General features: G+C 40.2%; 1 protein-coding gene across 1 annotated transcript in view; it reads right to left on the bottom strand.

Moving 5' to 3' along the window:
* PPARA (peroxisome proliferator activated receptor alpha) overlaps nucleotides 1-25,175 on the bottom strand; it is a 34,796-nt gene extending 9,621 nt beyond the window's left edge. Inside the window, 6 exon segments of the mRNA XM_024100408.3 lie at nucleotides 9,582-9,784; nucleotides 11,415-11,553; nucleotides 18,292-18,452; nucleotides 24,981-25,072; nucleotides 25,074-25,142; nucleotides 25,144-25,175. Coding sequence (XP_023956176.2) covers nucleotides 9,582-9,784; nucleotides 11,415-11,553; nucleotides 18,292-18,452; nucleotides 24,981-25,072; nucleotides 25,074-25,142; nucleotides 25,144-25,175 — 696 coding nt within the window.
* Nucleotides 25,176-27,834: the final 2,659 nt, after the last annotated feature.

Here is a 27,834-nt window from a genome sequence, read left to right as displayed (position 1 = left end):
GTTACTGCTGGATTGTTATTACAGATAATGATTTTCAGGACACTAGAACAGTGTCTCACAACGTAATAAAAATATTCAGCACTGAGCAAGAACTTTCTCCTCTCCATGAATGAGGATGCTCTAAATAAAGAAATCTGTGTACTGCAAACTGAGGAGATGATTCCTTCAAAAATTAATTAAAAGCCACAATTTCTTAAACAGAGTGATCAGAGCTCAGGAAAATGATAATCAGACTATAAGGCCTCAAAATATTTTTGACGAGCAAGAATTACAAAAAAGGGCTATCCATTAAGAAAAACTAGGTCTATAGAAGTGGACACCAGTTATAAATCTGGTTCCTTAAGTTAATCAAAGTATTTCCCATCTAAGGTAAGTAAACCATGTGAAGTCCTTAAATCCTTATTCAATTCTCCTTCAGGTAAAACTCTCCTTGTAGTCAGTGAATTTTGCTTGAGTAAGGACTTCAAGATTTAACTGAGAGTGAAAAGGTTAATCTCTATTTAGATAACTGTAATATATACATTTTTCTTAGGAGTCAGTGACATCTCATTGATACTTGTCCATCTTTGATCTGCTTATGGTAGCTACACTCTACACTATTTCATTACTTCTAAATATTATGAACATAAAAAACTTCATGGGGGGGGGAATAAAACACCCACGTTTCTAAACCATTTAAAAGGTTTAACCTATTTTTTTAAATACTGTGGGTCATTAGAATTTAACACCTTTTCAGTACGAAATGCTGTTCTTTGAGGGTGGTGTGTGTGTCTGTGTGTGTAAGTAAAAATCTATTGCCAAATCCATCTTGGGACCCAATGTTAATACTGCTACCTTGTCTCTAGGTAAAAGAGCTTGAAATTTCTGAAAATGAACTACAGTTGTGCCAAGAAGAAATGGTTACTCACCCCGTGCAGTAACTCTGGTTCTTTGAACTTATGTGTACTACACTCCAAGTTCGCTAGTGTCCCCTGCGCTTTGGACTGGAGATTTCTCATAGCTGTGTCCATTTGGCCTGCACATCTGTGTTAGTCAGTCTCGTGCGCAGTGCAGTTGTTACATAGGACTGTGTGGGAAAACTGCCCTCAGTTCCTCCTATATTGCGGAGCCCCATGGCCAAGAACTCCGAAGCAGAGGGGATGGAGGGCAGGTAGTGGAGCACCCATCAGGGAAACACATCTTGAAGAACCACAATTACTGCACAGGGGGAGTATCCATTTCTTCTTCTTCAAGTAGTGTTCCCATGGGTGCTCTAGGTGACTATGGAGCAGTGTGCTCTAAGGTGGAAGGGGCTTCGGAGTTGAGTCCAGTACGGTGGAAAGTACAGTCGAGCTGAACGCAGTATCGGGGGTGGAGTCATGAGTTATTGCATAGTGTTTGGCGAATGTATGGATGGATGCCCTAATAGTGGCTCTATAGATGTTGGTGACAGATAGGTTTTTGAGGAAGGCCGTGGAAGTGGCAATGGACCTTGTAAAATGAGTGTATAAGCAAAGGTGGTTGAATGTTACAAGACTGGTAACAAGTTACTGCAGTCTGATATCCACTTGGAAAGCCTCGGGTTAGAGACTGCTGATCCTTTTGATCTGTCTGCTATCGAGACAAATAATTTGTCTATCTTTCTGAAGGGCTTTGTTCTGTCTAGACAAAAGGCCAGAGCTCTCCAGGGTATGCAGCACTGTGTCCTGGGAATTCAGATGTGGTTTGGGGTAGAAGACAGGCAAACGAATGGGCTGATAGAGATGGAACACAAAAGAGATCTTAGGTAAGAATGCGAAGTGGGGCTGCAGTGTGACCTTGTCCTTAAAACACTGTGAAGGGGGGATATGCCATTAGGGCCTCTATTTCTCCAACCCACTGCACCATCAGGGATGCCATCTTCATTGCAAATGGAGCAGTGAGAAGGTAGCCAGAGGTTTAAAGGTCAGTCTTGTGAGGCATTTCAGGACCAGATTGAGGTCCCATACTGGGGTAGGGAGTTGGACCAGTGGATAAAAGGTTTTCTATCCCTCCAAGGAATCTTGCTGTGGTCAGGTGGGTAAAGATGGAATAGCCCTATATTGGGGGGTGAAAAGCCAGGATGGCTGCCAGGGAGACTCTTATGGAGCTCATCAAGGTTTTCAGAGCTAGGATGTAGTATATCTGGAAATGATGATGTCATTGGTGAAAGCTGCCTGCGGTCACACCAATTGGCAAACCGCATCCATTTTTCAGAATACATGTAGCGAGTAGCTTGTTTCCCGCTGTGTAATATCACTCTTTTTACGTCCTCTGAGCAGGCTGTCTCTAATCGCATGAGCCATCAACAACCATGCTTTGAGACCAAGCATCGTGAGATTGGGATGAAAAAAATCTTCCTGCACTCTTAGAAGAGGAGATGGGGAGTGATGCAGAGAGTGATCGGAGGGCAAACAGATAGCTGTATCAGATAAGAAAACCTTGTTTGCCTGGACCAAGTCGGAACTATTAGAATTACTCTGGCTCCGGCACTCTTTATTTTGAGCATAACTTTGGCTATTAGGAGAGTTGGCAGGAGTGCATACTGTAGGGTTGACCACCACTGAAGGTGAAAAGCATTCCCTATGGATTGGTGACCCAATCTGCTCCTTGAGCAGACGTGGCAAACAAGTTCATCTGGGGGGTACCGTACTGACAGAATCTGTGATGTAATATGTTGGGGTTTATTTCCCACTTGTCATCTTGGAAGAAGTGTCTGCTGAGACACATTCTGAATGTCCAGGAGATAGGCTGCTGTGATAGTGATCTGGTTTCATATGCACCAGTTCCAGAGTCTGGGGTAGTCCTCTCTGCCACAGCCCTGAAGCAGCCTGCACCTCAAACCCCGCATCCCCAGCCCCACCCCAGAGCCCGTGCCACCCCACACCCCAACCCTCTGCCCCAGCCCTGAACCCCCTCCCACACTCCAAACCCCACCACCACAAATCACCTCCATATTGGTGCACATAACAAAATTAATTCCACACATGGACGTAAAAAATTAGAGAGAACACTGGTTCAAACCCTCAATCACCACATCAAAATTGCTGCTTGGTGTGCGAGGCAAGAGGCTGAGAAGTGGATGGTTTCCTTCCCTAAAACCTATGCCTTCTCTGGTGTGGCGCATACATCCTCTAGGAGGGAAGGAATTGGACGGGGCATGATCTGAGGGCCATCTGAGACTTGCTGAGTTTTGTAGTGTATGTAGGAGTATAAATGCCAAGAGAATGCAAAGTCACTCTAGAATCCCTCAGTGGTTGCAGAGACTTGTCTGTACTATCTGAAAACAAATTAGAGCCATCAAAAGGAAGGTCCTCAACTGTATTCTGAATCTCCTTTGGGAAACCGGACAGCTAGAGCCAGGAGGCTCGTCTCATCACCACCACTGTAGTGAGTGAATGGGAAGCAGTATCAGCAACATCGAGGTTATCCCAGCAAGTAGTACACCATCCACAACAATTGCCTGGAATTGTTCCCTGTGTTCTGCCAGTAGATGATCGACAAATGATGTTAGCTTGGTAGAACTGACATGGTTGTACTTTGCTATCAAAGCTTGATAACTGGCAATTCTAAATTGAAAGGAAGCTGAAGAGTAAGACTTTCTCCCTAGTAGGTCCAAGCGCTTATGGTCTTTGTCATGAGGCATGGATTTAGCGTGGTGCTGCCCACCACATTCATTCACCGCATCCACCACCAAGGAGTTAGGTGAGGGATGGGAAATAAAATCGGAGTCCTTTGCTGGGACACAATACTTCTTGACCGTTCTTTGCAGGTACGCAGAATAGAAGCTGGAGTGTGCCAGATTATCTTTGCTGGTTCTAAAAGAGCCTCATTTACAGGTAAAGCTATACATGCCAATGAGGGTGAGTGAAGGATATATCAAGCATCTTATGATGAGGCTCTGTAACCTCCTTGAGGGGAATCTGCCAGGAGTCTGCAACTCTCTTGATCAGATCCTGAACATGTTTTAAATCACCCACCAGTGATTACCAGAGCTGAATCACTGATAACCAGGTCTAGAAGCTATGCCTTAGACCTGGTGTAGGCACAGTGGTGAAAGGAAAGAAAATGCAGAGGCTGTACTGACAGTGAGGTTCCCTGCTACCCATTGAAATCACTGAAGACCTGGGTGGAACCTAGAACAGAGCACTGCAGAAGTAACAGCCTGTGATCAGCAGCAGCAGCAGCAAACAGCCAGTTGCAGAGGCAAACAGCAACCACAGAGACATTGCTTGATTACGCCTCCCCCCTTTGTTCACAGGGGTTCACCTCCCACCCCAACATACCTCTGAACTCTTGAGTCTTTGCTAACCAAGGACAGCCAACTGTGAGTAGGGTGCAGTGGAAGGGTGTGAGAGATTCGTTAAACAGACATTTGTTTGTTGGACTTTTCCACCACAAGGTGGAAAACTTAGGCAAAGGAAACTGCTCAACACATCGTGGAGTCAGGATTTGCTTATGGTTGCATGCTTTTGAATGCAGTTGTGGTGTTTTCCCAAACTTATGCTTGGTTCCCTTTCCCTTTTATTAAAAGTTCTCTTTTGTTATACACAGACTTAGTGCTTCCAAATGGGGAAATATTGCCTCTCAGAGGCACCCACGGGTTTATTGGGTGGAAGCTTGAGCTGGTTCTGTTTTGAATGGTTAAGAAGAACCCCGCAATACTGAAGCTGACTCTTGTTGCTGCTGACTCCACTTCACAGAAGGGTTACACAAAGAAAGACTTTGTTAAATAATTTAAATCCTCCTCTTTCGCATGTACTGGGGGAAATATATTTTATTTATGAATATACAAGCTCTGATTCTCCACTGTCTTGTTCATGTACATCTACCCCAAATAAGTGCAAAATGCTATCATTGGTATGAACAGAAATTTCTAATTTGGCAATTTGTACATCTATTTTGCACAGATATAAATGAATACACAAAATGCAAGGTCTAGAAATTCAGGTCTACTGCACCTACAGTAGATATGTAACCAGATGTCTTGATTATAACTTATGAAAAGTTTGTGAAGTACTGTGTGAAGGTCCATACTATGTGCTTTAGATTTATGTAGGCCCCTAACCTGCAATGAAATTAAGCACATGCTTAATTTAAGGCATGTGAATAGTTCCATGGAAGTCAATGGGACAATTTATGTGCTTAAGTGCTTTACTGACTGGGTACACACAATGGGATGGCAGAGAGCTAATGTATCAAGGATCCCACAAGAGAACCACTGATCAACTCATAAGAGAAACAAATATTACACAATTTCCTACAAAAAAGTAATAATTTTGGTATTCCTGAGTAAGAATCAGATAGTGTTCACCACTTAATATAAAAAGAAGAACAGGAGTACTTGTGGCACCTTAGAGACTAACAAATTTATTAGAGCATAAGCTTTCGTGGACTACAGCCCACTTCTTCGGATGCATATAGAATGGAACATATATTGAGGAGATATATATACACACATACAGAGAGCATAAACAGGTGGGAGTTGTCTTACCAACTCTGAGAGGCCAATTAATTAAGAGGAAAAAAAACAATATTGTTAATCTTTCCAGCTATACTCTTAGCCCAGCAGAAGAGTCTGTCCTATCTCGGGGCCTCTCCTTTTGTCCCTCCAGACCCATGAATATGATACAGTTCTGCGGTGACCTAGAATCCTACTTTCGACGTCTCCGACTCAAAGAATATTTCCAACATACCTCTGAACAGCAGACTAACCCACAGAATCCTCCCTACCAGCACTACAAAAAAAAGGATTCTGCGTGGACTCCTCCGGACGGTCGAAACAACAGACTGGATTTCTACATAGATTGCTTCCGTCGACGTGCAAAGGCTGAAATTGTGGAAAAGCAACATCACTTGCCACATAACCTCAGCCATGCAGAACACAACGCTATCTACAGCCTCAGAAACAACCCTGACATCATAATCAAAAAGGCTGACAAAGGAGGTGCTGTCGTCATCATGAATAAATTGGAATATGACCAGGAGGCTGCTAGACAGCTCTCTAACACCACATTCTACAGGCCATTATCCTCTGATCCCACTGAGGATCACCTAAAGAAACTACACCATCTGCTAAAAAAACTCCCTGACAAAGCACAGGAACAAATCTGTACAGACACATGCCTAGAACCCCGACCAGGGGTATTCTATTTGCTACCCAAGATCCATAAACCTGGATATCCTGGACGCCCCATCATCTCAGGCATTGGCACCCTAACATCAGGCTTGTCTGGTTATGTAGACTCTCTCCTCAGACCCTATGCTACCAGCACTCCCAGCTATCTTCGAGACACCACTGACTTCCTGAGGAAACTACAATCCATCGGTGATCTTCCAGAAAACACCATCCTGGCCACTATGGACGTAGAAGCCCTCTACACCAATATTCCACACAAAGATGGACTACAAGCTATCAGGAACAGTATCCCTGATAATGTCACAGCTAACCTGGTGGCTGAACTTTGTGATTTTGTCCTCACCCACAACTATTTCACATTTGGGGACAATATATACCTTCAAGTCAGCGGCACTGCTATGGGTACCCGCATGGCCCCACAATATGCCAACATTTTTATGGCTGACTTAGAACAATGCTTCCTTAGCTCTCGTCCCCTAACGCCCCTACTCTACTTGCGCTACATTGATGACATCTTCATCATCTGGACCCATGGAAAAGAAGCCCTTGAGGAATTTCACCATGTTTTCAATAATTTCCATCCCACCATCAACCTCAGCCTAGATCAATCCACACAAGCGGTCCATTTCCTAGACACTACTGTGCTAATAAGCGATGGTCACATAAATACCACCCTATACCGGAAACCTACTGACCGCTACACTTACCTACATGCCTCCAGCTTCCATCCAGGACACACCACACGATCCATTGTCTACAGCCAAGCTCTAAGATATAACCGCATTTGCTCCAATCCCTCGGATAGAGACAAGCACCTACAAGATCTCTATCAAGCATTCTTAAAACTACAATACCCACCTGCTGAAGTGAAAAAACAGATTGACAGAGCCAGACGAGTACCCGGAAGTCACCTCCTACAAGACAGGCCCAACAAAGAAAATAACAGAACACCACTAGCTGTCACCTTCAGCCCCCAACTAAAACCTCTCCGGCGCATCATCAGAGATCTACAACCTATCCTGAAAGATGATCCTTTACTCTCACAGATTTTGGGAGACAGACCTGTCCTCGCTTACAGACAACCCCCCAACCTAAAGCAAATACTCACCAGCAACCACACATCACTGAACAAAACCACTAACCCAGGAACCTATCCTTGTAACAAACCCCGATGCCAACTCTGTCCACATATCTATTCAAGTGACATCATCATAGGACCTAATCACATCAGCCATACCATCAGGGGCTCGTTCACCTGCACATCTACCAATGTGATATATGCCATCATGTGCCAGCAATGCCCCTCTGCCATGTACATTGGCCAAACCGGACAGTCTCTACGCAAAAGAATTAATGGACACAAATCTGACATCAGGAATCAAAATACTCAAAAACCAGTGGGAGAACACTTTAACCTGTCTGGTCATTCAGTGACAGACCTGCGGGTGGCTATATTACAACAGAAAAACTTCAAAAACAGACTCCAACGAGAGACTGCTGAGCTAGAATTGATATGCAAACTAGACACAATCAACTCCGGTTTGAATAAGGACTGGGAATGGCTGAGCCATTACAAACATTGAATCTATCTCCCCTTGTAAGTATTCTCACACTTCTTATCAAACTGTCTGTACTGGGCTAGCTTGATTATCACTTCAAAAGTTTTTTTTCTCTTAATTGGCCTCTCAGAGTTGGTAAGACAACTCCCACCTGTTTATGCTCTCTGTATGTGTGTATATATATCTCCTCAATATATGTTCCATTCTATATGCATCCGAAGAAGTGGGCTGTAGTCCACGAAAGCTTATGCTCTAATAAATTTGTTAGTCTCTAAGGTGCCACAAGTACTCCTGTTCTTCTTTTTGCGGATACAGACTAACACGGCTGCTACTCTGAAACCTATCACTTAATATAAGAGACTGGCTAGGTTATATTTTAAGAAAAATAAACTCCATAATAAAAATCAAATTCCTTTTCAACCTTGTTCACTTGTTCAAAGGAAACCATACAATTAGAGTAGGGAAGATGTGTGTACCAGTGGCTAGAGCTGGAAAATAAGACTCTGGAGACCTGCATTCTGTTGCCAACTCTGTCACTAAGTCACTCTTTGTGACCCTGGATCAAGGCACAATCTTTCTATGCTATGGTTTCCCCTTTTGTATAAATGCTGATAACAATACTTACCTCTGAAAAGAACTTTGATATCTGTGGATGAAAAGTGTTCTAGAAATTCTAAATTTTATTACCATTATTATAGTCTTAATAGGAAATAAGTACATTCCCCCCCCAATACTAAACCAGGTCAGAAGTCAGATATCACATTTCATTTTCCGATAACTAATTTACTTCCCCCACCATTTAGCCCCTTGTCACACAGTGACACTGACCCTTTAAGAAGGAGCAGCACACTCCAATTTGGCCGATTAATTGGATTTAAAAGAGGGCTCTTGGGCCCTAGGGAAACAGAGATCTGGTGAGTCAGGGCTGCCTGAGAGGAGAAGCTTGAGTATGAGATAAAAGCTGGCACAGACTATATGTGATCCCTGGGAGAAGGCAGGAGAGCAGCAGGAGGGGTTTGTTGGCTGGCATCCCCAAGCCAGCGAGCCAGGGCAGTAGCACTGAAGGCCAGGGAGCAGCAGAGGGAGTTGCCTGCTGGCCCTAAGCTGAAGAGTCAGAGCTGAAGGCCAAAAGCAGAGGAGGAGCTTACCTGCCAACATCTCCAGGGTTGGAGAGCTGAACCCAGAGGAACAGAGAGAGGGCCAAGGAGAGTGAGGGATGCTCCCCTGGCAAGAGAGGCTGTGGCTGTTTCTGCAGGGAAGAGTGGGGTTGCACGCTAGCTGAAAGGGCTGGGGTGGCTGTCCAGGGCCAGAGGAAGAGCAGAAGACTGACAGGGTCTGAGTGTGGTCAAAGTGGCTGGTGTGTTGTATAGGGCATATTGAGGGACTAGATGTTGGGGATCTTAATCACTATTTAAACTGAGTGTGATAAATTAATTTTGTGTTGGGACTATTGTTATGGACTATTTTGCATAAATTTTTAATAATAAACCAGTCCAACAGAGGGGTTTTATTGCGAGAGCAGAGTGTCCATGGAGTTAGTAGGTTATGAGAGGGGGAAACCTGGGTTATATGAAGCAGGGTGCCATAGCCACGAGGGAGTGCTCAGGAGGTGGCCAACCCTATTATGCTGCTCTACATCATTTAGTAGTTTACTGTGATCTTTCATTTACAAGTTAACCACAACTTTATTTTCTAAAGCTTCCCATTATACTGATCTTACATATCAAAGACCAGATTTACGACAGGTACTACTTTTTCGTATTTCATGTCTAACCCGTAGTAGTACACCACTTATTCCTAAATGATTTGCTTAAGAATTCTACAGTTCATTGCATTAGCATCAATATATTTTAGCTCTACAATAAAATTAAAACAAAAACACCTACTGGATTGTTATTGGTTTTCCCTGCAAGGATGACTCTAGCTTTGACCTTGTTCATATTGAAGTTTTTCAGATAGGCCTCATAGATTCTCTTGGCAAGAGATTTAAGATCTGCCATTTCTGAATCTTCCACATCTTGTTCACCTGTTAGAATTTCTGCTTTCAACTTTGCCTTCTCAGACCTTGGCATTCGTCCAAAACGAATTGCTGGTAAAAAGACAATTATGAAACAAATACATAAATTCTATACAAGTCCATACTATTTTTTCCTCCCTGAATACAGCAGTCAAATTTCTATCTAGAAGGAGTAATGACTAGAGGTAGGACATGCTGACTCTAATAAAGCCATGAATTAAATAAGACAGCCCTTCCCCGCATAATTACTCCCTAATTATTAAATCACCAATCTCCAATGAGGATAATCAAATGTCATGCTTCAGAGCATAAGCTGATAGCTGCAGTGGTCCAGAATTAGTGCACTCCGCTGTATGCAGAGGGGAAAGGGCAATGTACTACTAACTGTTTGCCTTCAGTTGAAGCATCCTATTCTAGCCATAGCTGTTGGCAGGAGACTAAACCGGACTAGATATTTATTTAATGATTATATACTTGCTGTGAAAGATTGGAAAGCAGCCAGTAGACATATGTCCCATAAATAAAATTTGGAACACTCAGATCTAGTACTATCCCAAATTACAAAATACACTATATTTTTAAATCCTCAGAAGATATGGGGTGCTTGAATACAAATAGATTAATCCACATATAAAACAAGCTCCAAAATGCAAACAATGTCTTCCACATAAAGAAATAATAGAATAAAAAGTTAAGAAAAGTTTTTTAAAATAATATTAATGACAGTTGCAGTCAAGATCCCTACATTTCAGACACACACTAAGTATTTAACAGTAGATTTATTCTACTTGATGACTAACAAAATTGAAATGATTTTAAAATATTTAGAGGACCAGACAAACAAATGGCAACTATAAAATTAGGATATATTTTCTGGAAATGAAAGGCGATTTTCTGATGACCCGAATAGTAAAAGTGAACTAATACATACTTTTAGTGACCTTTCATTTTGTTGATCAAACTGAATTATACATCAGAGGAGAAATCTCACAAACGTGCATTCTTAAGCTAGCCTTCAATATTTTTTTCCTCATTCCCAGTTAACCATGCTCACATGCCTCTTCCGCACTTAATTTTTGAAAGCGAGTCTTTTGGTTTTTTGGGGAGGAAAATGACCTTTAAACTAGTCCATACACCGTGCACCTAAAACATGCTTACTCCAGAACAGAGGAAAAGGAGGAAAGCAAAACACAAAACAAACGAACCCCACTAATTAGGCCTTGATCCTGTACTGAGAACAAAATCCTGCACACAAGCGTTCTCAATGCAGGATCAGGGCCTCATTTTAATACACTGTAAACACCTGAGACTGAGGGCATGGCTACACTCGAAACTCCAAAGCGCTGCCGCGGGAGCACTCCCGTGGCAGCGCTTTGAAGTGCGAGTGTGGTCGCGCACCAGCGCTGGGAGAGAGCTCTCCCAGCACTGCAGGTACTCCACCTCCCCAAGGGGATTAGCTTACAGCTGGGGCACTGTTTACTCTGGTACTTTACAGCGCTGTAACTTGCTGCGCTCAGGGGGGTGTTTTTTCACACCCCTGAACGAGAAAGTTGCAGCGCTGTAAAGCACCAGTGTAGCCATAGTCTTAATTCTGTAACCCTTGCTCACACAAGTAACTGTGTGGAACCACTCATGTGAGTAAAGTTATTCACATGCCTGCTTGCGGAATTGGGAACAAATTATTAAGGGCACTCTTACCTACCATTATGTGACATTCCAACTGAAAGGCACTTTTGAAAACGACAGTATTGGCACTTATTACGATTTTTTTTCTGAATTTTGCAGGTACGATCACATTTATCATAGATGAGTTTAAGTCGAATTGTTCTCCTAAAAAATCCCTGTAAAAAGTTTGAGAGAACATTATATACTGTCAAAAATGTGAGCTAATAGTCTTCCAATAAATCTTACTCATACCGCTACATTTTCTCTTTTCTTTCTGTCTTATTTTTCTACAATTGACACTTACAGAAACTAAAGGTAAATGTTAATAAATTAAGAGTAACTTAATAAAATACATAACATTTAGTATTAATTAATATTTATTAATATATTTAGTATTATAAATATAATACAAGATAAAAATAATCTTATTTATAAAGATAAAAATAATTAAAGAAATTATTTAAGATAAAATAATCTTATTAATTTTAAGATAATATAAATATGTTCTTATAATAAGATAAAAATAATTAAAGTAAGTACGATCTGTCAAAAGGTAATAGCTTCCTACTTCACTGAATACAGCATTACATGGAGGCCAGATTCTCACCTGCACTGAGTTTATACTTGGCCCAGATAGAATGTGGGGGGGTGGGGAAGGTAGCGTTAAGCCTCCTTTCTGCACTCCTGATCCTTTGCAGGCTGGGGGGGCCAAGATGACTCTTAATGCAGCCTTTAAGGATCAAGCAGAACAACCATGCACTGTGCCCTGCACCTTCTGCCCTAGCATACCCTTTGCCAGCCCCCTCTTCCTGTCAGAAAGAATCCTCATCTGCCACACATGTGTCCACACATCCGCAATAGATGGTTATGTGCAGGAAGAGCACATGTTAACAGCACAAAGGGTTGGGGATTCACAGGAAAGAGCAAGGGTGTAGAGGAAGAACTAAGGATAGACACCTGGGCACCAGAGAAAAGCCTATAAACAGGGGCAGCCCGTCCATATAGGTGAACCAGGCAGTCGCCTAGGGTGCCAAGTTAAATGAGGTGCCAAATTCGAGGGGAAAAAATCAAATGAAATTAAAAAAATTGAAAAATATGGAAAAAATACAAATAAAATAATGAAGATGTCATTATTTTAATTCCCGTGCATGTATGGAGAGAATATGAATTATAATTCATTTCTCTACATTTCTGAGAATTTATTAATAGGTCAAATCTTTTATTTACTGCAAAAATAAATAATATTTTAGCAATTTTTTTTTTCAATTTGCGACGTGGGGTCAAGATGATCCACTCCGCAATTTTGATAAGCAATAACTTAGCCACAGTGAAACACATCCGACAGCGGCAAGAGCTGCAATGCTAGTGACCCCTAACTTGAATATACAACAAGGTCGCATAGCCAGAAATTCATGTAGAGAGGAGATATTGCAAGATGATACATGTCAAACGGTCATTTTAACATATGTCACAGGTAGATGGTTAAGAATCGAGCGAATACTGTGGAAAATTGTGTTTCTTGGTGCCAAAGAATAAAGGATAATGTCTTTCAGCATTATAAAGCCAAAATGTGAGCATCTTTAAGCGTTATTAAACCTTAGCATTATTATCGGGCTGTATAATTATAAACTTTTCTTTGTTATAACTGGTTCACATATAATAAATAAGGTCCATAAAAGAAAAGTAACAGTGTTAACCAGTGGTGAGCTGGAGCCAGTACGCACCATTTCGCACCAACCGGTTGTTAAATTTAGAAGCCGGTTTAGAACCGGTTGTTAAAGGGGTGGGCAAACTGCGGCCCACGGGCCACGTCCGGCCCATGGGACCGTCCTGTCCGGCCCACCTGAGCTCCCGGCTTGGGAGGCTCCCCCAGCTCCTCCCCCCCCCCCCCCCGCAGAGCCTCAGCGTGCCACGCCGCTGGTGCCAGTGATCTGGACTGCTCCTGGGCAGCTCTGCAGCTCCTGCTGCTTTGAGCTGCATGGTAAAGGGGTGGGGTTGCGAGCTCCAGTAGGCCTCGCAGCATCCATACAGGCTGCCCTGAGCAGCATGGTAAGGGGGCTGGGTCAGGGCTAGGAGGTTGGGTTGGAGGGGGCGGAGGTTTGGAGGTTCTGGGGGGCGGGGCGTAGTCGGGGGGGCTGGGTAGGCATGGGAGTTCTGGGGGGTCTGTCGGGGTGGTGGTGGATGGGGTCGGAGCAGTCAGGGGACAGGGAGCAGGGCGAGTTGGGTAAGGGGTGGGGTCCTGGGGGGTCTCAGGAAGGGGTGGTCAGGGGACAAGGAGTGGGGGGAGTTGATGGGTTGCGGGTTCTGAGGGGGGCAGTCGGGGGCAGGACCTGGGTGGGGGTCAGATACGGGGGAGGGGGAAGACAGGCTGTTTTGGGGGGCACGTGGGGCTTGTACTCACCAGGCAGTTCCCTACCGGGTCTTCAGCGGCACATCCTTCACTCGCTCTGGGTCTTCGAAGACCCGGAGCGAGTGAAGGACTCGCTGCTGAAGTGCCGCCAAAGAACCGGTAGGGAACCTGTTCTTAAGATTTTTGGCAACTCATCACTGGCGTTAACGCTTAATAGACTACGAAAGTGATGACATCACACTCCAAGCAGGTAACCGTGAGGAAGAGGATTACTTTCCAAACAACCAGTGTCGGGTTATAAAGTCAAAAAAGGTCATTTTGTTTCTGTGTAAACGCTGTAACTAACTGTTTTAATAGGTAAGTGAGTATGTTACTAATCACTGAACCTTTAAGCAGTGAAAAGACGTGTTGCGATGGCTGCAATGTGGTTTAAATCACCAACCATGTGGTGCATCAGCCATCATTAATGCTATAATACTTGCAGTTGGGAGCACAGTACACAATATTCAAATGCCCCATGGCAGAAAGAGGAAAAAGAAAACCCTCATGAACCGAGTATCGTAAACGAAAGGCTGAGAAGGAAAAGGACCAAGCAAAACAGCAGGGATCCTTCCTGAAGTATCTTCTCTTTAATCCAAATAAAGATGGAAGCAGTTCATAGCATCCAGATGAAGGAATTTAACTTGGAGAGGAAGTTAACTCATATCCGCATGGAAGCAGTTTAGAACATCAAGATGAAGGTATATTACTTCAAGATGAGAGTAGCTCACATCCACAAAAAAGCAGTTTGGAAACTCAAGATAATGGAAACTTACTTCTAGATGAAGGCAGCTCACAGCATCAGACTGATATAGAAGTTGAGAAAATTTATTCACCTTCAGAGAGACATGCAGAAATTGAAGTAAAGTAGAAGGAAGAAAGGATGAGGAAGTCACAAACAAGTTACAGTATGGGGACCCAGCTTCATGGCCCAGATGTGATGACAGTGTGCGGCAAATATTCGTGGAACATGGATCTGAACAAGTTCATGAATTTCCCTTCCCTAAGGAGAGAAATAAAAGAAAATTCTCTGCTCAGCATTACAAGAGGAAACTCTTTAATGGGAAAGAAATTCATCGAAACTAGTTACAATATTCAGAGTCAAAGAACTTTGTGTTTTGCTTTTGCTGCAAGTTGTTTAGAAATCAAGCAATTGGTACATCATACTGAAAATGGTTCGAAGGCCCAAAAACATATCTTCAATTCTCTCTTCACATGAAAGAAGTATTTGGAATGTTTTCAAAATTGGAAAGAACTTGAATTATGATTGAAAAAAGAAAAACTATCGAAGAAAATGTACGTGTGATCAAGGAAAAAAGAATATTGGCAACAAATATTAGAGCATCTGATTGCTTTAGTGAGAGTTCTCAGTGGGCAAAATTTAGCATTCCTCAGCCATAGTAGAAATGAAAAATTTTACACTCCGGGTAATGGAAACTTTTTAAAATGTGTTGAATACGTACCTTTGTTTGATCCAGTCATGAAGGAGCATCTATGCAAAATAACTGATCATGAAACACAGGTTCATTACTTAGGAAAAATATGCAGAATGAAATTATTCAAATCCTAGCAAATGCCATTAAAAAGAAAATTGTAGAAACTGCCCATTCTGCAAAATATTTTTCAATAATACTGGACTGTACACCAGATGTGAATCATGTTGAACAAATGACGATCATTCATTTTGTGGATATGGAAAAGTCTGCAGAGGAAGATAATGTTGAAGTGCTCATAAAGGAACCTTTTTTGCATTTCGTATCACTGAAGGAGACCACTGGAGCATTCATGTCTGAAACTATTCTACAAGAGCTTGAAACAATGTCATTATCTGTTGAAAACTTACGTGGCCAAGGCTATGATAATGGGAGTAATATGAAGGGTAAAGACAATGGTGTGCATAGGAAAATGATGGAAATCAATCCTAGGGCCTTTTTCGTTCCTTGCAGTACACATTCTCTGAATTTGTCTGTCAATGCTGCTGCTAGATGCTGTTTGGAGGCAAGCAGTTTCTTTGACCTGGTGCAACATGTTTGTGTGTTTTTCTCAAGTTCAACATGCCATTGGGAGATTCTGACTCACCATGTGAATTATATAACTGTGAAACCACTTAGTCAGACAAGATGGGAGAGTCGCATTGATGCTTTGAAGCCTCTTCGCTACGAACTTGGAAACATTTATGATGCCCTAACTGAAATTTCTGATACTACCTTTACTGGATCATCTGGCAATACGGCATGTTCAGATGCAGAAGCTCTTGCAAATGGCCTTTCCAAGTTCAAATTTGTGACTTCACTCATTTTGTGGTATAATATCCTTTTCGAGATTAACCTCACTAGTAAGCAGCTTCAGGAAAAGAACTTGAACATACATGCTGCTATTCAAAAACTGAAGCAAACTAAAAATATTCTGGAGGAATTCAGAAGTGATGAAGGATTCGAAAGAACACTGGTATATTCTCTCGAGCTTGCTGAAGGAACAGACTTTCCAACAGAATTTGAATCAGAGCCAGTTCGCATTTGGCAAAATAAACAGCAGTTTTCGTATGAAGGACAAGACACACCCATTCAGAACCCAAAACAAAGGTTCAAAGTGAATTTCTACTTTGCAGTCCTTGATACTGCTATTCACTCGGTTGACGAAAGATTTCAACAGATGCAGCAGCTAGAGTCGGTATTTGGCTTTCTATATGATATCCACAGCTTGCAAAAGAAAACAGCAAAACAGATAAGAGAATTTCGTATAAAACTGGAGTCGGCATTGACTCATGAAAATTCAAAAGACATTGATGCTACAGATTTGTGTAGTGAGCTTCAGGTTTTTTTAAGATGACTTAAGAAACATTCCACTCCTGAAGAAGTACTGAGTTTATTTGTGAAAATAAACTCAGACAGTTTTTCAAACATTTTTATAGCTCTACACATTCTTTTAACTTTGCCAGTTTCCGTAGCTAGTGGGGAAAGTAGCTTCTCAAAGTTAAAATTGATAAAAATATATCTGCATTCAACAATGGTGCAAGAGAGACTTGTCGGACTTGCCACAATGTCAACAGAGCATGAAATAGCTGGAAAACCGGATCTAAAAGAACTAGTAACTGAATTTTCAAAACTTAAAGCAAGAAAAATCATGTTTTAAGAGCACAGCATGTTTTTTATTCGGAGTGTTTTGTAACTACAGGTTAAAGTTCATTGAAGAGTTTTTTTTATTTCTTTCTATGTTGGATGTGGTGGTAATGGCAGTTAAAGCAGGATAGCATAATGGATGATTTTGGATTTGTAATAATAAAAATTATAATTAACATGTTTAATGCATTTTTATTTGAAATTGGACTGAAATATCATCTAGCTGCCAGGTACAAATCTATTCTGAAAATTTTGTGTCTCTATGTTATCTGATCTCAGAAACATTGGTTGGACAGACGGACAAACCGAATAATTAAGCCTCTGTTTAAAAAACAAAAACAAAAAACATTAAAAGGAAAAATGGGCCAAAATTTTTCTAAGTTTACCAAAGACCTCAGCCTAAATCTGCCCTTGGGGTTTGGGGCACCGACTGCATGGGTCGCCTAGGGCGCCAATTGCTGGCAGCTAATCTAGGGCTGCCCCTGCCTATAAATGATCTCACCATGATGTTCCGAGTGATACTGCAATGAAATACTAGTCTCTACAAACATTGCTACACAGCGCTGTGTCATGATAAGACATTGTGATGTGTGAAGCAAGATGTTGCCAGCATGTCATGAAGTGCCACATTTGATCATGACCTAGTTCTCTAACTCTAGAAGAATGAGTACAAATCTTCAGATTCCAGAACATTAATCCAAAAAAACTCTACATTTGAACCTTATTATTAACCTAGAGTTAAGGCTGAGTGATTGTAAAATTTTTTCAATGTTTTAAAATTGCTTCACTTTCTCAAGTCCTGTTATGTGATGCAGAAAAAAATAAAATAAAACTAGACATACATTAGAAAATAATCAAAACATAAAACCTTTATATGTTTTTGGTCATCTATCCTATACTTCAAAGATTGATGGCAAGCATGTTTGGCTTCATGACCATGTACTGGCTCCAAATTTATAATAAGTAAAACACTGTACTAAAAGCAATTCAGGTAGGATATGGTGGTGATAAGGCATTCAGGATTTGTTCATTGGAAAGATAATGGAAATGTATCAAATTCACATGGTTCCCATAGCATATTCCCAACACAAATAAAACATTAATGGAACATTTTTTTATTCATTTTAAATTATTTTAATCTCTAATGATAACTAGTTCTTTTCACAAAAACACTGCTTATAATCATCATCAACTGCCTTTCTTGAAGAAGTTCTAGTGTCAAATTATGGTACCAGACAAAAATACTTCTTGAGAAGATCACAAGTGACTATTATTTAAATTATGTTTTCTTTTTACAGCTAGACTCATTTTAATTAGCCATTTACAAAGCAACTATGTTTTTTCTTCATATAACCCTGTAAATAAAGCAATATGGTTTAGGCTATTAAAAAAAAAATCAACTGTACCTTACAACCTTCACAAGCATGTACTCCATAATGGAAGCCAGAAGCTTTGTCCCCACAAATTCTACATTCAATGTTTAATGCTCCACTGGGTGATTCATCTATGCTACCTGGAATTGTGGCAAAATTAATGGATGAAGGACTTGATGCTGGTGAAAGTGTGTCTAAAAGAAAAAGGAACATTTCATAAATTCTGTACTACCAAAATCAGTAGCAGTTCTGTGATAAACTCTTTCCTATGTGGATGAAATTTATTTTAAAAGTCTGCAATAAAAAATCATTACATGCACTATTAATTTAAACAGTAACAAATCTGTTTGAAAACTAGCTCATACTTCTATTAATAGTGCAGCAAACAAATACAGGGTCTGTACTAGAATTAATAGAAGCTAATGTCGATGATACACACAATGCACACACGAAAGGATATGAGAGCGAAGAGCCAGAACCAAAGAAGTTGTAGTGGTATTTCAACAACAGTTCAGTAAGTATACACAGAAACTCTAAAATAATTTAAATTGTGATCCAAAAGTATCTAACTAAAGTTTTGAAATCACTTGTTAAATGAATGACAATTTAATGTTTGCAAGGGAATTTATTCATTATAATTCTCTGCAATTATCTATTTTTCAGATGTTTTACTGGTTATAAAATAATGTAAGTTGGAAATGGAAGAGTGGCATTGGCTGAACAGACTGATCCATATTGCTGGGGCAAAGCCCATGGACCAGATCCTCAAAATAGTACCATAATGCCCAGGCAGCCAATGGACCATCCTTTCTCTATGGTTATAATCAGCACAGATGGACATTACATCTTCTGCCCAGGATACCTCCTGACATGTGCTTTAGTTTAGCCTACTCAAGTCAGAGTCAGACTTGTTGTTATGAAAAGACAGCGAACACACCTTCCTGGTTAAAGCCCCCAAGTCAGCAGAACATTTAAGCACAAGCTTATCTTTAAGCATGTGTTTAAAGTCCCATTTTAGTTCAGTCGGACTACTTGTGAACTGGGGCCTAAGATAGGAGATATTGAGCTTCTAGTGCCATTCTGAAGAGTTTGCCTTTACCAGAGGAGTGAAAACAGGCCATATGATTGAACTGCAGTGAGGCTAAAGAGAAGCTTCAAAAGGAAGACAAACTAGGACTACAATGTAGTAATTCTGGCAATCAAAACCTTCTTTGAATGACTACGCTGCCTCACCTCTCTAAATGTGAGGAAAACAATGCTCAATAACTCCGAAATAGTGAAATAACCAAGCAGAAACTGTCCAATGCTCATCTGTAAAGTTTAAACATCTTGCAAAATTAAAATGCTTCACTTTGAACCACCTCCAACAAAACCAAAAAAACCCACCATAAGAACAGAAGAGTTGCCATACTGGGTCAGACCATGGTCTATCTTGCTCAGAACCCTGTCTCCAACAGTGGCCCGAACCAGAGCTTCAAGGAGAGCATACAGAACAGGGCAATTATGGAGTGATTCTGGTAGTCAGAGGTTTAGGGTTGCATCCCTGACCATCTTGGCTAATAGCCATTGATGGACCAATCCTCTATAAACTTAACTTGTTCTTGTTTAACCAGTTATACTGCTGGCCATCACAACATCCTATGCAATGAGTTCCACAAGTTAGTTGTGTGTTGTATGAAAGAGTACTACTTTTTGTTTCTATTAAACCTGTTGCCTATTAATTTCATCAGGTGACAAATGGTTGTTGCACTGGGTGAAGGGATAAATAACATTTGTCTATTCACTTTTTCCACATCATTCATGATTTTATAGACCTCTACCATACCCTCACTTTGTCGTCTTTTTAGTCTCTCCTCATATGGAAACTGTTTCATAACCTTGATTACCTTTGTTGTCTTTCTCTGAACTTTTTCCAGTTGCACACTATCCTTTTTTGAAATGGGATGATCAGAACTGGACACAATATTCAAGGTGTGGGCATAGCATGGATTTATATAGGCTCATTATGATATTTTTTCATCTGATTTTCCATCCCTTTCCTAACAGTTCCTAACATACTGTTAGCCTTTTTGTCCGCTGCTGTGCATTGAGCAGAAGTTTTCAGAGAACTATCCACAATGACTCTCTTTCTTAGGCATTTAGACCATTGTGTATGTATAGTTGGGATTATTTTTTCAAATGTTCATTACTTTGCACTTTCCAACATTTAATTTCATCTGCCATTTTGTTGCCCAGTGACCTGGTTTTATGAGATCCTAGGAGATAGAGTTCCCCCTTTCACAAACTCATCCCTAAGGGATGTCTCCACCCCACCATGTGCTTCTCCGCATCAATCCTCTGCAACAGTGATACTCAATAGGCAGCCCAAGGGCCAAATGTTGCCTGCCAACACTTCCTGCGTGGCCCATCAGCTCACCTTTAAAAAATGTTTATCATTAAATTCACAAACAGAGATGTGCTGTCTATCATTTGCCTACGACTTCTTTAGTAACTTAGTTCCCCAGCAAAAATTAAGCACTGCTTACTGGATCTTAAGTTCTTGCGATAGCATCGGCTATGATTGAGCTAGGATGCCATCCATTTTTTCATTACTGATGGAAATAGAGTAAAAAGTGAGTGAGAGTGGGAGTAAATGTTGCGAAGTTGACAGTGAAAACCAAACTTTTAACCCAAACTGGACAGCGGATTTTCTTTTTATTATCCCACCTCATTTAAATGCAAAACCTTTGGTGTTTAATATGCCAAACCACTGTATCCATCTGTAAAGTCACCAACGTGAGGTGCCACTTTGAATCAAAGCACAGTAATTTTAACACGTCCTATTTTCCTGGCAGTGTTGCAAAACATGACAAAATTGAAAATCTGAAGTCTTTGTATCACACTTCAAATGTCATTTTCACATCAGTTACAGTACAGGAAAAAGCAACAGCTGCTTCTCTTCAGATAATGTTGGTACTAGCTAAAAAGAAAAAGCCTTTCCTGGCTGCCGAGCTTGTGAAGGAGTGCACGTTGGAAATGCTGGAGGAGCTTTTTGCCAGAGATAAAAACAAAGATGACATTGTGAACTGTGTGAAGCAAGCTCCCGTGTTTGATTCCATAGCAGTGTGAATATTGGAGGTAATTTACAAGAATTGTTTATCATCACTGCTTTCTGATTTAAAAAACACCAAATACATGCCTCTTGCAAGCGATTTAAGTGACATGGCCCAGATATTGCTGTTTGTTAGATTTTTATGATGGTGAAATTTTCAAGGAAGAATTTTTGTGCTTAGTACCATTAGAAACCAAACCACAGGCAAGATCATTTTTGAAAAGGTAAAAGGCTTTTTTGAAAAAAAAAAATGGTTTAAATCTGCAGAAAGTAAACCTGCTTGTTACAGATGGAGGTCCCTCTATGATAGGGGAAGAGAAGGGATTTGCTTCACATTTGGCAGCGATACACCCTTCATTAAAAACACGTCACTGAATCATTCACCAGACTGTCCTGTGCGGTAAGTTGTCTGGGAACTTGGGAAAAAAACAACAATGGGTATTGTGATGAGATTAGTGAACTACATATGCTTAACTTCTAGCTTGCAACATCGTCTTTTTTAAAAGTCTTTTACAAGACGTTTCAGCTGAATAGTGACCTGTTGCTGAACAAGGACGTTCGCTGTTAAGTAGGAAGCATGTGTTAGAGAGGTTTTGTGCTCTTCAAAAAGAAATAACCACAAGACCAACAAGGTGTGAGAGTTTTTTGAATTTATGAATGATGTCCCCTCTATGTCACAAATAGCTTTTTTGGTGCAATATACTGGTCACTTGAATTGCCTCAACTTGCAGCTCCAAGGCCATACAAACAGCGTCGGAGATCTGAAAAAATGTGTGCTTTCAGAAGAATCTTAAAACCTTTCAGACAAACTTAATATGAAAGATGTTGCACTTTCCCACATTGTATGTTGTTGCTACAGATGAAACTTCAATGAAAATGATGCAAGAATTCCTAAACAATCTGATCACAAATTTTTAAATGTGATTTGAGAATTTTAAAATTCCAAAGGATTCGCTTTTGTTTGTTCATGATCCATTAGTTGTCACTGCCGGTGGACCTAGCAAAGAACTGAAGAAAAGAGCATTCTTGATAAAAGCAAAGAACATTCTTGATTAAACGGATGAAAGTACCTTTCAATTAGAAATTGTAAAACTCCAGAGCTCAGATGTCTTGAAGGCAAAATTCAGAGAAGTGAGACTTTGTGATTTCTGGATTCAATATGCTGACCAGTTTCAGAATAGCCAGAATCTAGCCATCTATCTTTTAACAAAGTTCAGATCAACGTACTTCTGTGAATCTGGGTTTTCTACCATGACTATTAAAAACCAACACTGCAATCATCTGGCAGATAAGCATCGTCACCAGTGCATGCACCTTGCCCTGACCTCCTACAAACCTTGCCAGCGATCGTCTGTTACCTCTCCCATTAGAGTTTGCCACAAACACAGGTAATAATGTTGATTTATAAACTTTGTTAAAAGATAGAAACACTAATACTTATGTTGCAATCAAGGTCTTTATTTATTGGCAGCTGAAGTTTTTGTTGTTGTTGTTTTTTAATTTTGTCAGCCTTCTGCGCAAATGGCCTGCCTCATCATAAAATTCTCAAATCAGCCTGCGGGTAGATCTAATTGAGTATCACTGTTCTAGAACTACGCTCCACCAAACTTGAAATTTTCTAAAGCTAGAAGACTTCCTTATATCTTGCAGTACACTAAGATTTTACCAAATTCACAGGTGTTTTATTTGAACAAATACATTAAAACAATTATATGAATGTAGGTCAAGGGATATGACCTTAGAAACAGGTTAACTCAGAACTTGTATTGCCAACCCCAACAACCTCAAAAATCTTGACTCAGACCACCCAAAATTATTATTATTATTTTTAAAGTTGGGTTCCTTTTATTTGCCTTCCAGATTTTGAGCCTGTGGGTTCATGTTTTCCATCTTTTCTTTGCGACCAGGAAGGCAGTAAAATCGTGAGAGTTGGTAACACCACATCACAAACTCAGATGTGTTATGTTTTCTGTTTTGGCCAGAAGGATCCTGTTTTCAATCAGCTTTCTGAACTGTTCCTGCACAGAAGTTTGAGAGCTAAGGAGATATTCTAGGCTGCATCTTTATGATTAGGGCCACTTTTGGCAGGATTTCTATTGTAAATGACGCTTGCTCTAGGCTACATCTCTGATCGGTCTCCCAAGCCATCCCTGAGTGACACTGGGCAATGCTCTAGCCATTTCTCCCTTGTCACAAGGACAAGCATACAGCAGCCACAGCTTCTGCCCTCCTGTCAGGGAACAGTAGGTGAGGTCAACCAAAGAGAAAGGAGAAGCCAGACCTAAACACCCAGGTATAGCAGCTCAGACAGAGCACTTCCCAGTTGATGGCAAGAAGCAACCAGATCTCCTTGATAGCGAAGGGCAAGAAGCAACCAGATCTCCTTGATAGCGAAGGGCAAGAAGCAGTCAGCAACAGGGGCTAACAACCCAGCCACAGCCTCATATGCATCCACTCCAGGCCGAGGGGAAACAAGGCACAGCTTCCAGAGTTAGTTGGACACTGGTCTAGGGAAATACCCCAATCAGCCAGGAGCATAAAAATCCCTATGTTCCTGAAGCTCATTCCATGCTGTAGCCTTGGCAGTCTTATGTTCTGGTAATCAGGACATTTGCTCTCATTTATGTAAATAAGTCATGTATATTTATTCAATAAGAAAGCTAGGACATTAATTAATTTGCATAAACATGCCACATTTATGCACCTTCAGCATTAAGATCTGTGATTTCAAACACTATTCTAAAGTAACTTTAATCTTCTTCTCCTTGTCCTCCAAAAGTGGTGGGGGAAAAAAAAATCTCCTATTGTCACTACTGGATAAGCAAAAATGGTACACAATAACTTTAATGGCAGCACTACAGTCCTCATTTATGCCTTGTATATAACAAAAACCTCATGTAGTCAAAGATCTGAGGATTAATGGCTCTCTGCCTTAATAACTCTCTCAGATGTGTTACTGATATCAACAGAGAAACCAACATTTAAATAAGGGCATTTTGGAGAGATGAAAAGTTACAGACAAACCTTTTCACTTAACTTAACACTAGCTTAACTTTTTAGCAGTCAGAATGACTAATCTACTTTTGGCACAGATTTTACTATACATATCATGTATGTTATAAGAGTCACACAGATTGTAGTTCATGGGACTGATTCAAAGACCGCAAAATCAGGGGAATTTTTTTGAGGTATTATAAATATTATACAATATCTGCTAAGTTAGGGGGGAAATGCAGCTACTTTTGTAGTAACAGCTGTTGTGATTATTTTGAAAGATACTGGTAAAAAATGGTGTACACTAAAGGTAGTCAGCAAAATTTCATTTTAAAGGGCGCACAAATTTATACAAACCAAGCCAACATGCTTTTATCTCCACCTCATCAGTGAAACCAAAAAAACAATTTTAAATTTTTGCTTGAAAAATAATCACTTTTTCTATGGAGTAACATTTATCTCACAAATTTCAGGCTGGAGTTAATTTATTGACATTATAAACAGCTGAAAGGTTTTTGTTTCCAGTGTGATCTATACATCTGAAACAGCTGTTGTAATTTAAAGGAAGGATTTGCTTAGCTCAATTAAATACATCTTATCTCAACTGATGAAGATTTACTGTATTCTAAACTCTTACCTGTAATGACTGATCCATCAGATCCTGGACCATTTCCCAAAGACTGGAGCTCTGTTACGCTTAATACTCCAGGGCTATCATCACCAATAGACAGAGATGTCCTGTATGTTTTCCATGTCTTGTAGGAACTCTCTAGATAAGGGGCTTCCGAGATCATCCTCTAAGGGGGAAAAATTGGTTTTCTGTGTCCACCATTTAATCCTCATATTAGACTGTTGAAAAAAAGATATATATGTATAACACATTTAAACGCTCTACAAACTGAAACAATTACATACAGTGTACAAAATAAGGGAGTCCATAATTTTTAGTAAAATATTTTGTACTAAAATGTTTTTTCAGAAGCATTGTGTAAAATGAAATACTGACACGATGGCAAAAATCCCCATAGATTGACTACACAAAGAAGATTATGGCTAAGTAAGTGTCTATGTTGCCTTCTCCCTCTCTTCTGCTGTTGAAAGTGGCAAATTATGTTTCTGTAGCAGACAATAAGTATTTCAGCCTGAACTGTGCTAGGTAAATGGCAAATGTCAATAAATAAATCTACAAATTATGAATAACCATACATCAAAATACTTTACTTAGGGAATAGTTAATCCACAACTGTAGTTTGACAAGGGTCAAAAGATGTGTATCAGGTGCTCTCTTCATCCCTCCCAAATTTGTTCAGTATATCCTGTGATACGGCAGAGATCACAACTTTACCCTATGGTATAAACCTTTGGGAAATGAGCCAAACTCATTCTGGGTGCAAACCTGCTGAAGTCAGTAAAGTTACATTGGAATAACCTCACGCCTGATTTCACATTTTAAAATTTTCTTTAGTTGAATCTGCCAGAAAAGGAAACAATGGCACATACTGTATAATGTTGCTACTCACACCAAGAAATACTGCTACTAAAAGAAGCTGGCCTTTGAGGCTGAAACTAACCTACACTTAGAGCTTCATTTTCTTCAACTAGTGTAAGAACACATACTAATTCAGTATGCCCATGCACTGAATGTTCACTGCTGGTTACAGAAAAGCTCTGTTTTTTCATGATGACAAAAGTGTTGACATTTACCAACATACCACGTTCTTACCAATTTTTACATCTTCTCAGTTAACGAGAAAACTATGGTATATGCTAGCAAATGAAGTTTTAAATACATACACACAACCCCAAAGTCAATTTCTTATTTGACATTGTTAAAAGTTGTGAATATCTTTAATAACAAGCAATTTATGCTTGTTTTGAGTCACTCAATTTCCAACTAGAACCACAGAACAATACATTCAGCTCATTGAGTTTTGAGCATTTATCTTGGGAGAAATTTTTTTATTGTTTTCTTTTGCATGTAACTCAAACAAAGGCAGAGTTATGATTGACAGGCTGTGCTGATTGCTGGGGATATATCTTTTACAATGCGAAGGACATTAAAAGTCTAACAAATATCAGAAACACTCAGGGAGGACTAGTCACGTAGGAGTCTGGCCAAAGTTGTTCCAGAGGTGTAATTGAGGGTAGCTAGTGATTCAGTATGGGTAACATGAGTCTCTGCGAGACTAAACAAGTTGTTTGCAACAATGCACACTGCACACAGTTTTTACTAGTGATCTTTAATTATCAAAGAGCTTTTATAGTACTGCAGTCTCGCAGATATTCATTATACTTTCCAGAAGTTCACTAGCATATAGAAAAAAAGTCTATAGTGTTTTCCAGTGTGTGCTTATTATACCAAATTACATTGTAAGGTAAAAAATGTAGAATAGGAAACAGCAATTGAAAAGTATATATAAAAGTAATTTGTATGCTGTAGCTTGCAACCTTAACACAGGACTATCTGAGCAATTAATGTCATTTACAATGTTTGCACTGGCTTTCTGTCAAATTCCACATTAATATTAAAATCCCCCAATTCTCAAGGAGATCCCTGAATAACTGTGGTTCATCTTACTTATCACGCATTCTGATCATAATGGATGACTAGGAATACAGATTCTAATCCTTAAAGTAAGGGAGTATGCTTCGAGTTGGAGTATATGTCCATAAATTAGCGTATTTGTTTTCCTCTAATTATGATCTGTATGACTTTGGGCAAGTTACTAAGCTTTTCTCTGCTTCTATCCCCACCCGTGAAATGGAGAAAACACTGTCCAACTTTGTAAAGCATTTTCAGACCCACTGACAAAAGACATTATACATAAAGGCGAAATATTTTTTAAATTGGGATTTGTTTCCCTGATCAGCTTGCCAGGAAAGTTTGGCTACTACTGTGGGGTTCTCTCCTTTTCAACCCACATAGTAATGTATAGCACTGGGTTATTTTAAAAATGCAGGGTCCTCCATAATCAGTGGCCTAACTCAACATGTATGTATCTGGAGGAAAAGAACTAGTACAGACACATAGATATAGGGCCTTCACTCAGTTTTCATTTGGTCCACATCACAACAATTGGGTATTTTACCTGAGTAAAAAACTGGTTAAGGAATTCAGTATTTGGCCCAGAGACTTTACAATACAAGCTTTTCCAAGAAGCACATTGTTCAAACCAGGCCAGGGAAACATTCTGTGTACCAGAAAACTGAAAAGAAACTGCAGGTAGCAAATTGTAAGAAGCATGTCTCCAAATGGCTGGTGGTACGAAGAGGGGAACAGCATTCAAGATTTATTTATTTAGGCGACAAAAAAAAAAAAAAGACAGCGGTTGAACTGCCAACTCAAAATATGGAGACAACTATTATTAAAAAGTTGCTCTACCTTACATGGGTAGGTGGTTTGGTTGGGAGTAGGAAGTACTGCTTTTCCCTGTCTAGTTGCCAGACATTTCCGAAAAATGAACACTTATTTTGTTTGTAGTGCTAGATTT

Source organism: Chrysemys picta, chromosome 1, assembly GCF_011386835.1.
Source record: "Chrysemys picta bellii isolate R12L10 chromosome 1, ASM1138683v2, whole genome shotgun sequence".
Taxonomy (NCBI): Eukaryota; Metazoa; Chordata; order Testudines; family Emydidae; genus Chrysemys; species Chrysemys picta.
This window is presented reverse-complemented; position numbering and strand designations above follow the sequence as displayed.